At 39.5% G+C, this 13,890-nt stretch overlaps 1 protein-coding gene across 1 annotated transcript in view; it reads left to right on the forward strand.

The window, feature by feature from the left end:
- The window catches only part of Dcdc1 (doublecortin domain containing 1), a 360,393-nt gene that overhangs the window by 325,696 nt on the left and 20,807 nt on the right, over positions 1–13,890 (forward strand). The window contains 6 exon segments of the mRNA XM_021194912.2: positions 434–527; positions 2,821–2,988; positions 5,511–5,693; positions 7,030–7,233; positions 8,970–9,171; positions 13,440–13,571. Of these exon segments, the coding sequence (XP_021050571.2) occupies positions 434–527; positions 2,821–2,988; positions 5,511–5,693; positions 7,030–7,233; positions 8,970–9,171; positions 13,440–13,571 (983 nt within the window).

Consider the following 13,890-nt stretch of genomic DNA (forward strand, 5'->3'; position numbering starts at 1 on the left):
TCAATTATGAGGAATTTTTAAACTATGATAAAGCATGAACTATTATTTATAAATTCTACTTTTTTAAAAGATTTATTTATTTATTATGTGTAAGTACACTGTAGCTGTCTTCATATACTCCAGAAGAGGGCGTCAGATCTTGTTAAGGATGGTTGTGAGCCACCATGTGGTTTCTGGGATTTGAACTCAGGACCTTTGGAAGAGCAGTCAGTGCTCTTAACTGCTGAGCCATCTCTCCAGCCCCTATAAATTCTACTTAAGGTATTATACTGGACATTTGATAATATCTAAAGCAGGATATCATAACTTATTTGTTTTGATTAACTGGTAAGACATAAAGAGACTTGGGTTTCCCCATAGAAGAAATGTACAGAAATTCCATTTACATTGATCAAAATATGTTATGTAATGGGACTGATTCTGTCTTCTTAAGGACCTTTCACCTGGAGAGTAACCCAGACCTTGTACTGGCAGTGTCTATGACCAAAGCTAAAAATCAAGCCTGTGGCTATCCAGTTATCATTCAGGTAAGATATGCACAGGCCAATAAGAAGCCATGACCTTTCTCAAAGCTGCAGGGAAGCTCTGTGCCTCTTTGTTACAGAGCAAAAGAAGAGCTGTCATAGAAGGTTACCTTGAATGTCAGTGCTAAAATGTCTTTTTTATAATATTCTGCCTAGACTTCAAACTAAGCAGATTGAGATACCTCTCAATTTGGTTCATTCTGACCAATGGCAACTGTAGGCTTGCTGGAAGTCTAGAGTTACTGCAGTCACACACTGGCAAGCATGAGAAACACTCCCAACAGAATTCCTAGAACTGGCAACCTCTGGGGCTGAGGGCTGTGAGAGGCACCTAAACTTTCCTGTAAGGAGCACAGACAAGGACCCCTGGGTACTGGAGGAGAAGACCTGCTCCGTCTTTTTGGACTAATTGGACAGTAGTAATTCTTAGTGACCCACTCACAGCACCTTTAATGCAGGCTTCATTTGAGTTTTGGGCAAAGACCCAGGAAGCACTTTTCTGCCATCCTTCCTTATAACCAAATACTTCTAATAGTTCTGTGTTTTCCTTGATAGGCCAAGCTATGGCTTAGGAAAATTCCAGTGTTGTCTTTACCTTCCGTAAGCTCCACCCTAGTTTCCCTCGAGCAGAATGATTATCTACATAATACTTGTTTTATTCCATGCTTTTAGTGAAGAAATTTTCTAGTTAGGAATCCAAAATCAGGACACAGAATCAGTATGGATTCTGAGCCTTATTTAATTATGTCTTCTGTCCTCATAAACAAGGACAGGGCATTTATTCTGAAGAGACTGCACACATCACATTCCATGCTTCTTATCAGGTGCCTCTGCAACACAGGCCACAGTGAGGTTAAGCGTCGTGTGGCTGCACATTCAGTTGGCTCCTTAATCATGTTTTATATCATTTGCAGATATTAATATCACTCCCCATGTGTCTGTTTTTATAAGGAATAAGCTTAATTATAAGGTAATTTGTATTGCCTTTCGAGATGTTTTTAATTGAAAGTGATTCATCATTTTATGTATTAAATAGTAAATTTGTGAGAAAACATTAAAATATCAGGTTATGCTGTTAGAACCTTTCCAATTGCCTTAGAATTTAGCCTTTAGTTTTCCAGACCATGGAAGGAACTCTGTTGTCTGACCCATTAAGTTAATGATCAGGACTCCCTGATTACCAATCTCTTACCAGGTAGAGCAGTTATTGTATGTTATAAAGTTTCTTGAGGCATCATGACAAGGATTCTTAGAATTAACATGCTGGCTTACAACTTGTTAAGTTGAAATTATTTTTTTAGTTATAATTGAGATAAATCAACAATGGTATAATTGTATAAAAAAGTTACATTCAATAACAACAGAATTAGAATAAATATGCAGTTTCTGTTGTATATTCAGCTGAGTTGTTAAAAAAGACTTTTGGAATATCAATGAAATACATATTAAATTGCCAACAAATTGCTGTTTTTCACTTAGTGAGCTGATATTAGGAGTTATATTAGTGGGGAGATATTAGGCATGTTTGGTAAGAACATAAAAGCAATAGGCAAATTCACATACTATTGGGAAAGATAATCTTTTAAATGATCTCAATCAATAATCCTTCTAGAAGTTTTTCTAAAGAATTTTTTTAAATTTACATATATAATACATATACAACACATAGTATATATGTATCTATCTATATATAATATGGATAGTACACATGTAAATGTATATGTATTATTTAGATATCTATGTATATACATATGCTAATTATTGTATATTATTACATTATATATCAATACAAGCATATATGTACAAATATTATATATAAACAATATATTTACATATACACATTTATATTATATATGTGTTTGTATGAATATATATATATATATATATATATATATATATATATATATATATTGCTGTCTTATTTATTACAGAGGATGTTTTAAAAACCTGGAGGTTTAACTATTGAGGATTAGACAGCACAATATCCCTAAGGTGAAATAGTTAATATCATTTAAAAATATCAGAAAAATTCACAAAATAGTATTAAATCAGAAATGATGGAATTACAAAATTGTACTTTTTACTCCTTTGGGAATCAAATATATTTACAATTATGAATATTTATGTAATTGCTTTTTGATAGTAATTTGAAGGTAGTTATCACTGTGCAGTAATTTATGAGTAACTGCTTGTACTTTCTAAACTTATACAAGTAAAAACAAATGTTCACCATGCCATCTTATAAACTCACCTGTCCATTTGCGTGCATATCTTATTTCTGTCTTTTGGTTTTTAGAAGTATAAACCATACAGCAGTGGGGCCGCCAATCAAAAGTGGGATTACGTGGAGAGTAAGAGAGCATTGATGGCCTTTCACAGCACCGCCCTGGATAAGGAAATCACAGCAGCTAATCTTTCTGGCCTTTGCACGTCATCTGTCACTAAGGAAAACATTGATCAACCTGTAAGTGGTCCTCTCTTCCCACGGATGACGGGGAAATGGGCTCATTTAATAAAGCAAGGAGATTGTTCCTCGTGGGAAAGCTTCCATTCACACAGGCTCACCACTAACTTGTCTGTTTCAGACAGGGTCTTGCTACAAAAGCCATGCTGTCTTCTGATTAAAATCTTCATCTCTCAGTTTCTCACTGGTGGGATTACGGTGTGCACACCATATATGGCAAGAATACTTTTTTTTTGATGAGATTCTCATTAGGGAAGAATGAAAGAAAATTATGAGAAGCAAAGTAAATTAGACAGTGTGTATAAAACTCCTTGTTTTATTGTGGAACATTTCATACATATTCTAAAGGAGACATTAGTACAGCAAATCTTGACTTGCCCACCACACAATCAGCTCTCATCAAAATGTTGTCATGTTTGTAATCCCAAATATATTATTTTACATCTAAATTAAGTATGCAATTTTATAATTTGAACATTTTTTGACATTATCATTATTTCATTGTCATGATTAACAAAATTAACAATGATGTTAGAGCAACATGATAAACTATTTTTGATCAAATTTTCTGAACTGTCCTAAAAGTTCATTTTCCTGGTGGTCAGCTTGAGTGCAGACTCAAAGAAGGCCTCGGGTGCACCTTGTTCATAACCTGGCACATAGTCAGGCAGAAGGCTCTGTGTTTGGATTTGTTTTTTTATAGCATTCTTTGGCTTGTTTCTCCTTCCCCATGAATTCTATAAATGGGATACACACTAGAATCGTCATTAGACCTAGGCATAGCACGTTCTTCAGAACCTCCATGGACCTCCCTGTGTGTTTTATATACTTAGGTCTCTGGGGTGGGGTTTATATACTTAGGTCTCTGGGGGTTATAACTAGCTGTCCTGTTTTTAATGATGCTTTTGGTGGTTTGTTCCCATATTTGGAAATTACTCAAAGCCTATTCATCCATCTTATCATTTTGCTTCAAATTAGTCCATTTTATCTGATTACACTGTTTTCTCCACATTCATTTGCTAAAGGTTTAATCAGAAAATGACCTCACTATGTAGATATTTCTCTAGCCAAAAAATATGGTTTGAACGGAAAGAAAGAATAAATGCTTAATTCTTCTTTGCAATTCTGCTTATCTGTTAACTAAATTAAAAAGAAAAACAACTAAAATACATACATCAACTAAAATATATACCATTGTGCGATAGCAGTTTGGGCTGAGCTTTGCAGAGCAGCTCTGCTGGTCTTGACAAGGGCATCCAAAGTGCCTATAATTATCTTGTGGGGGTTTTAGTGGTTTAAGGACTGTATAATCCAAGATGTAGCCTCTCACATACATGGTGGTTGTCAAGCACTAACTGTTTCCCTGGCTCAGGCCAGCTCCCAGTGTGGCCTTGGGACTCCAACTTCAGCTGTAGAGCCCGGATTCCACTGTGCAATCTCCTCTCATATACCTGCTTACCTCTTTCTTACTTCTGTTGTCATTGGCCAATGCCAGTGACATAACTCCCTCACAATCACAGAGAGGAGATAAGGAGAAAAACACCCTAGCTCTTGACTAAAGGAACAGTAATGTCACCAGGCAAAAGGATACACAGCAGGATTGGAATGGTTTCATTATGGCTATCCTTATGATTTGCTACACTAAGAGCCACAGTTGTTAGTTTTCAAGTCAATGTCTATCAACCACAATTCATTTCCAATAATGTTGAATGAGGTCCCCTGCCCCTTTTCATCCATTGTTTATATTTGGTAGCCTTATTATGAACTTCTGGGAGTTCACATGCTCAAAAGCAGTCCAGCTGTTTTAATTATCATTCTTTCTAGTCTCAAATTGCCCTTCTTTGAGCCAGTTTGGATACCTTCATTTTGGCTCTTGCATCTTTATGATATTATTACTTAACTCCAGGATTGACTTAGTTTCTGTGCACAGTAAAATGTGCCTTCTATACAAGATGTTAGATTGTACTTTCCCTGTCCCTGGGGATGGCATTGGCCATTCTTCAAAGAAATCTTAATTCTGTACAGACGTTAGGGTCCCCAGTATTGAAGGGTCATTACAGAATTAAAAAAAAAAAAAAAAAAAACTTTAGAATTACTTTTAGTTATTGGGACTGATAAGATAGCTCGGCAGATAAGGCATTTGCTGCCAAACCTGACGACCTGAGTTCAAGTCCTGGAACTTACATGACAGAAGGGAAAAAAACAAAACAAAACCAAAAAACCAACTTCTGCAAGGTATCCTCTAACCTCCCCTCATATGTGCCCCCACCCCCTAGCATACAGAACCAAATGTATAAATAAATATAAAAAAATAATTATTAGTAAGCATGATGCATTTGGGTCGTAGTTTTTTAAACTTAGGATTTGGTGAAGACAAATGTCCCACCAGCAATGGAGGATTGTTCCTCTTTCTCCACATCCTCACCAGCATCTGCTGCTCTTCTTATGCTATGACGAGTTCTGTAACAATACTGTTGAGGTTTAGAAGCATCCACATGGAATCATCTTTCCTCCTGTTGCAGGGATACTGTTACCTCTCACCCGACGGAAAGAGAAATCTCAAGGTCTGCCTGGCTTGCGGGAGGTCCATGAGGGCAAAAAAGGAGCTGAAAGAGCTGCTTCCAAGGGCTCCGTTCTCCTGTGTTTCGGGCTTGGAGCAGAAGCTCTTGCCACCAGGACCTTTCAAAGTCATCAGGGTCGCCAAGGTACTTACTGAGCTCTGCCACTGGACTTGGAAATGTGGATGCATTCAGAGTGGTTCCCCACTCAAGGTTCACCCCTACTCATCCATGTCACCTCCCTCGGATGCACCTTCCCATCCCACCAGCATTGATTTCTTCTTCCTCATTGTAATTTAAATTGCATTGTCTTTTAATAGTTCTGTCCAGCCTTTGATGTGAATTGGGCACTTCTGTTGCTGTGGCCCACAGACACATTTCCCTGCTCTTTGTGTGACTGCTGAGTAGGGAAGAAATCTCAAACCTGTATTTAGCATAGCAGTATTTGCCCTCGTGTGTGTGTGTGTGTGTGTGTGTGTGTGTGTGTGTGTGTGTGTGTGTGTGTGAATTTGGAGAAGGATTTGACATATTGTTGTTAGTAACAGTTCAGACTGGGTGGCAGAACTCATGCATTTAGATACCATTTAGAACTCCTAGCGGTCAGGGGACTAACACTGCCACATTCCTATGTCCTTAAAATGGCACCACTAAAAGAGAAGGAGAAAAATCCTTCCCTTCAAGTTCAGAAGTTGTAAAGAACTGAGGAGAGGGGGATTTAAGCAGCGGAACCAAAAGGAGGCAACCCTGAAATGAGGGCAGCCTGCCAGCCTGGTGCTCCTTGTGAATCACCCACAGGTCTCCAGTTCTATCTCACGCCTCTATCTCCCAGTTCTGATTTGTGCTAGATGTGGGCAGGGACAGGCTGCAGTAAACTCAACCCAAATAGTAAGTAACCCAGCAGGCAGAAAGCACCAGTCCTCTGGAAGCCCGACAGTATTTGCTTTGGCACTGTTAACTGGGAAGGACTCCTCTGTCGCAGCAGCTTAGTCAGTGCCTGTCTTTCTGGGCTTCTGGGCCAGGACAGTGAGAGAAAGCTTTCTAAAAGTTACTCTGCACCTTCCTCACCCTCCTCATATCTTCCACCAATGGATGGTCCCGTTCTAGGAAGTATCTGTAGTGTTTATATCCCCTTCCTTCAATCCCAGGTTCCCTGTGCCCTGATTTTCTTTCTTCCACATCTCTTATGACCCCACCTCAAATCCAAACAAACAGACAGCAGTAGCAAAGGAAAACCAAAGCAAACCAGAAAGACAAAGAACTAAGATGTCAGTGAGAGGACCAGCAAGAAAACTGAAGAATTCTGACCCAACTCCCCTCCTCCTCCACATCAAGAATCTACAGTACATGAAGAAGTCATTATCAGGTGTAGGTGGCACCCACATGCACATCCATGGAGACTTTAAATGAGGAGTAGAAACATGACAAAACAACAAAGAGGAGATAACATGATCTATGTCAACATTCACTCTTTCCAACAAACCAGGCTGATTTATCTTCTTCCAAAGCTGAAGACACACTAAGATATTATGAAAAGCGTCTATCATCTTTGCGGATGAAGACACGTGCATGCTCTCCATCTCACGGTGGCGCAGTAGCTTCGTACCAGAAGGTGGTGAAAATAACTGCATACAAAAATGGGGATGGATATCGGAATGGGAAGTTAATTGTGGCTGGAACATTCCATGGGGTAAGTGGCGATCACTACAATCCTGTGTCTGATCTTAGAGATAATGGTGGTGACAAGTCCTGATGAGAATCACCCCAAAAGTGAGCAATAGACATCCTTGTCTACATCCACAATTTAAGCTAGTGGAATCAAGATCTCCATTTTCCTGTAGGCATTCCTCCTCATTGTTTTTCTCTGAATACAAGGCTAGAGACAGTGAGAAACCAATGAATTGATTTTCAACTGGCCCCAGAGTAAAGATGTAAAGGAAGAGGGAAAAGAGACTGACCAGGAAGTCTTCTTCCTTGTGATGGACAGAATGGCTTTTTCCTCCGTGCTTTCTGTGCACTTCAAGCTGCATGTTGCCTGAATGGTGTGGGGAAAAAAAAAAAAAAGCTACTTTATTTGGCGTCAGAAGCACCTGAGCATGGGTTCGTTGACAAGGTGTCTCACTTCACTTTTTGTTTGTTTCACTTCACTTCTAAGTTGGGGCATCTCAAGTTGCCAAAGACTGTGGTTTTCTTAGAGGCTGAGTAGTCATAAGAGAGAGGAGAGCCCCAAAGTAATAATTCTGTCTCAGCAACCCACCCAATACTTTTAGTAACGTATTTTATAGGTAAGATTAAATACAATATAGCGCTTCCCTGCCAACTCCCCACCCCTTCCTGTTCAGTCACCTCTGGGGTTGAAAACAATTGGCTTTTTTAAAAAAATTGGATGTTTTACTTATTTACATTTCAAATGTTATTCCCCTTCCCCATTCCCCCTCCCCTGAAACTCCCTATCCCATCCCCCTTCCTCTTGCTTCTATGTGGGTATACCCCCACCCACCCATTCTTGCCTCTCCACCCTCTCATTCCCCTACTCTGGGGCAAACAGCCTTCACGGGACCAAGGGCCTCTCCTCCCATTGATGCCTGACAAGGCCATCCTCTGCTACACATGCTCACAATGCAATTGTGCATGTTAAAGGGCAATCTCAGGGAAACGATTCCCTCTTTCCACTACGAGGGTTCCAAAGATTAAATTTAAGTCATCGGGTTTGTAGCAGGCACTTGAACCCTCTGAAGCATCTTGTTGGCCCACAGGGTTGGCTTTATGATTTGTTTTTCCATCTGCAAAGTGTGTTAATTGGTGATAATTTGAGACAGGTTTGAATTAGAAAATTAACTATTTGCTTATTTAAAACCATTCACCAATTTGCAGTACTAAAATTTCATATCTTATCATATGACAAAATGAAAGTAAATTTCTAAGTTACAAATTTTAAATGAGATATTCTGGTAGGGAATACATCAGCAGCTGGGCTTCCACTTCAGAGTCAAGGATGTTCAAAGCCAGCTTTGCCTCATGTTAAATTAGAGCAGCAAGATGTAGAAGGCTACCTGTAATAAAAAATCAACATCAGTAGTTATTCAGTGTCTGTTTTCTCAAAATAAAGGACTGTCTCAGATTTCTACAACTGCAAATACCGTGTTATGATTTCAATTGTCATCATTATTTCCTGATAGTGTTTTTACTATATTATTTATTTTTATCTTTATGTGTTCTACCTGCATGGAAGTGCAGTTCATGCATTCCTGGTGCCCTCAGAGGTCACAAGAGGGCACTGGATCCCCTGGAAATAGAGTTATCCACAGTTGTAAGGAATCTTGTGGGTTCTGGGAGCAGAACCTGGGTTCTCTCAACACCAGTGAGTGCTTGTAAGTGCTGAGCAACTAGCTCCTCCCATCAGTTCTTCACACTTGTGTTGTGTAGCTTCTTGCAGAATGCACAGAACGACTTCAACTCACCAGAGCAGCTTCCAAAATCTACACCAGAGATGGAACTACCATCCTTACCTTGCATGGCTTGGTTCTGTGGGCTGTAGGTGAAAAATTTACCCGGACTGACCCTAAGGGGCAAAAGAAAAGCACAGAGTCTGTTGGGACAGAAGACACAGGTGTTCAAACTACAGAAGGTTGGTTAACATCTACAGACATTAGTTGGTTTTATCTATGTTCCACTATGTAAAGATTAAATATGATTCATTTGTCAGTACAGCAAGAATTTCAAAATTATAGCCAGCAACTTTGGTAAATGGTTCTAAGAGTATCAGTGAGATTCTCATGGAGTCCTTACCTTTTTGATTCATTAAAATGAAGAAAGAATGTAAATTCCAGTTTTAGAGCTGAAATGATGAATCAATTCATAAAATTAATAGCAGTAAGCAATTTGACTACTTTGTAAAGCACTAACACTTTTTGTTCTAAAACTCAGAACCCAAACCAACTGCGGGCACTGAAGACATTATTGGTAGGTCAGCGAGGATCTCTTTCTACTGCTGAAGGGAGGGTCTCCCTGACTGTAATTTTCCCATCCTCTGCTTTCCCTCCCTGACTTTGCTGTTCCCACTGCTTCTGTGAAACCCCAGAAACCCAAATGAATGCTCCTTCCTTACTGCTTGTAGAACATTCTTATCATAACTATCTGCCCACATCACTCTATGTCCCACACTATCTACAGTTTAAGGGAGGGGGCTGCACCATAAACAATGCTTTGTTAAACATAAGCCAAGGTTGCCAGTTGTGATGCAGCAGTGTGCTCTCAGTGTGAGATTACCTACTCCTGTCCTGAATGCCAGCTTTGGTTTGTTTCTTAGTTCAGGTTTCAATTGCTGTGAACAGCCACCTTGACCAAGACAACTCTTATAAATAAAGAACATTTAATTGGGGCTGGCTTACTGGTTCTGAGGTTTAGTCCATTATCATCATGATGGGAGCATGCCAGGCATGGAACCAGAGGAACTGAAAGTTCTACATCTTGGTCCAAAGGCAAACAGAAGACTGGCTCCCATGAGGCTAGGAGGAGGGTCTCAAAGTCCACGCCCACAAGGTCACACTTCCTCCAACAAGGCCACTCCTCCAAATAGTGCCATACCCTGGTCCAAGCATATACAAACCACAGCAGTTTGCAAATCAGAATGCCGTATATTTGACAGTTATAGCTGCATGACACTGGCCAAGTTCTGGAATCCATCTTCACCTCAGTTCTCTCATTTGTAGCTGGGTATCCTAATAATCACTCTCCTTACAGAATTCCTTGCTTCATTGGAAGCAAGTGAATATAGTGTTGATACAAAAACCATAGAAAATTTTATATTAAAGGGAATAAGAGATAATTGGTTATGAAGCCATTTTGAATAACCATAGCTAGGGAACACAGATCATACCCCAAATTCCATGTTCCAAGGTGGAAGCAGTTTTATGATTTCACTATAAAGCAAAGAAAGCCATAAATCAATGCAAATTTAAAATACATTGATGGTTACATGGGAGAGGGGATGAAATGGAAGGAGTTCTTTTTAAAGCAAGTCCAGAATACTATCTGATAAAATTCTTAGGCCTTGGATGGGTAGAAGCTAGTGGTCTGGTCTGTTAAGTTAACAGACTTTAAAATGTTTTTACCTACTGGTCACAGGATGTCGTTCAGATACAGAGCTGTGTGAGGAATGGCTTTTCTGGAGGGTTAGAACTAGCCCGAGATAAGGTAATTAGCCTCTAGACTTGCAACAATCTCCTCATGGTACCGAAATTCTAGTTGGTCCACTTCTGCAGACGCAGTTTCTTCTTAAGTTTTAGTTCACTACGGAGTGTATTTTCTTACAGTTTTTTTCCCTTTCTTTTTATTCTATTACAATAAATAAAACTACAATGTGAGATATATTTTCTTCTATCAAAGATGGATGACCTGCTAATCATCCATAAGTCTCTGTCATTTTATGAAATCTTAATATGTGTCTGTCTGCCCACTTCCTGGACATCATACTTTGCTGAGACTTGAGCATCACACTCTTCCTTTTTCCACCAGCTATGAATTACCCCGGCTGTGAAGTCTAGCTCTCACCAATGGGGGAAGACACAGTCAGCATCTACATTAGAATAAAATCTTCTATCTACTTCCCACCTGAGTGCTTGCTCACGCAGCTCTGGTTACCTTCAACCCTTTTGCTGAAGTAAATTACCTATGGATTTGCCTATGTTGTTTCTTTCTACAATTCTAGAATTTCCTTTCCTAATAGACATAGCAAATCCCAAAATAAGATATGTTTTTCACAGAGAGTGGAGAGTTCAAATCAAGCATTCATAGCTTTGGTTGACTGGTAAGATCAAGATCTGCATCTTCCAGATGGACAACATGCTGCGTTGTCACATAGAATAGGCAAGAGAGCCAAAGAGCTTTGTGAAGTCTCCTTTATAAGGACTTTAATCTCAATTACAAGAAAAGGAGCTCTCATTTAAAAAAAAACAAAAACAAAAAAAAAACAACTTTCTAAAACCCCTACCCTAATGCTGGGGAAAAGGCTCAGTGCATAAAATGCTCCGTGCAAGCATTAAAATCTTAAGTCTGGATTCCCAGCTCCCATGTATGACAGCCAGGCAGGGTAGCACACACCTGTAGCTCTAGGGCTGGTAGATGAAGACGGGTGAATTGTGGGGTCTCATTGGCCAGCCTGCAAAACTGAAAGTCTAATCGTCAAGTTCATTGAAAGACCATTTCAAAATTAAGATGGATGATGACAAAAGATGCCATCCCCAAACTAACCCTAGGCAGCAATACACAGGCAATCATACCTACACACCTGCATATACCATATAAATAAGTCAATGAAGAAACCCCACCTCCTAATAACATCATGTTGACTGTTAATTCTCTCTACTTTAAGAATTTAAGAGTGGGCACATTCAAAACACAAATGTATAAATATGCACATATATACATGTTTATAGACATATATACTTGAATGCACATTTAATATAATTTACACTTAATTGGTCCTTATGAACATGAACATATATTAGAGCAGTGCTTGACTGGTACCTCTCACTCATGACTTTTGTTTATCATAATTGTATATATTATAGTATCTGATCGTCTCCGTGAGTTTTAAGGAACACTGATTTGAACCTTGAATGCCTGCATGATTTTCAAAGCACACAGCTCTGCCTCACGTTAGTCTTTAAATGGTCTTCATCTCAAACATGCTTCTTTCAAACCTTTTTGGAAGGACAGAACAATGCCTCTCGTCACATCTATCAGAAGAGTATCTTTTTGCTGGCATCCCCCCCTTCGTCCATATTTCAGAACATATCATGGCAGACCATTCATGGACTGCTCCTGTATGGAGCTGAATGTTGGTATTATGTCATTAATTTCTACAGAAGACCTTTAAATAAATGGATGCTGAAATTCAGAAAGAACACAGATGCTAAAATCCCCTAGCTCTTAAATTCTAGTTAGGCCTAACTATGTCACTAAGCCTCACATATTTTAGTCACTTCTTAAAGAGTTGTTTCTGAAGAAACCACCTTCAGTAGATAGGCATGGCCTCCAGCTGAGGGATGGGGCCAGCCACACATTTCAAAATTTTTGACCCAGAATTGTTCCTGTTTAAAGGAAATGCGGGAACAAAAATAGAGTGGATACTGAAGGAAAGGCCATCCAGACACCACCCCAACTTGGGATCTATCCATAAGCAGGCACCAAAACCCAGCACTATTACTGATGCCATGCTATGCTTGTAGACAGGAGCCTGGCATGGCTGTCCTCTGAGAGGCTCTACCAGCAGCTGACTGAGACAGGTGCAGATACTCACAGCCATTGGACTAAGATCAAGAATCCCTATGGGAGACTTAGAGGAAGGACTGGGGGAGCTGAAGAACATTGCAGCCCCATAGGAAGAACAACAACACTATCAACTAACTGGACCCCTCAGATCTCTCAGAGGCTAAGCCACCATCCAAAGAGCATATATGGGCTGGTCTGTGCTCCTGCTACACATGTAGCAGAAGACTTCCTTGTCTGGCCTCAGTTGGAGGGGATATACTTGGTTCTATGGAAGCTTGAAGCACCAGAGAAGGGGGATGCTAGAGGGGTAAGATGGGAGTGGGTGAGTGGGTGGGGGACACCCTCTTAGAGGCAAAGGGGGTTGAGATAGGGTGCTCATGGAGGGGGACTGAGAAGGGAGACAACATTTGTAATGTATATAAATAAAATAATTAATAAAAGAAAGAGTTATTTCATTTTAAAATATTTGCTTAGATATTCAACTCTTTGGTTATCTACAAAGTTTCTGACTAGACGTATGTGTTGGCTCCAGTTTGGGAAATAATAATGAAAAAAACTAATTAAAAAGGCATATTCATTCATTATTAACTGAGAAGAGTGAATGTGTCCATTGTTTGCCAGAAAGCTCAAGAATGAAAGCAGAAAGCAGACTGGATTGTGTAGAGGACATAGATCAGTCCCTGCTTGCTCATGTCCTCAGAAACCCTGTTGCTGTTTGGGTGTCTTGTGGTGAGCCATTTCTGCCTCTAAATGGTAAGGTGTTTGGTTTTTCTTCCATATAGACAGGGAGTAGAGAGGGGGAGAAATACATTTTATGTCATGAGAAAATGAATTGAGTGTGTATGTCATCATAATAATATCATATTTATGCAGCGAGGCAATCGGTCAATTAATACACGAGCAAAAATAGCTGTTTGCATGTATTTGCACCGTTGCTTGTTTTTCTCTTACTGGAATGGAACATTCTGCATGGAGAAGTGTCTAATTTAGTTGATAAAGAGATGCTTGGTGTATAAGGCAGAGAATAATGGGATCCATTAGAAAATAACAAATGAGTTTAATTCACACTGAG

This window comes from Mus pahari, chromosome 3, assembly GCF_900095145.1.
Source record: "Mus pahari chromosome 3, PAHARI_EIJ_v1.1, whole genome shotgun sequence".
NCBI lineage: Eukaryota > Metazoa > Chordata > Mammalia > Rodentia > Muridae > Mus > Mus pahari.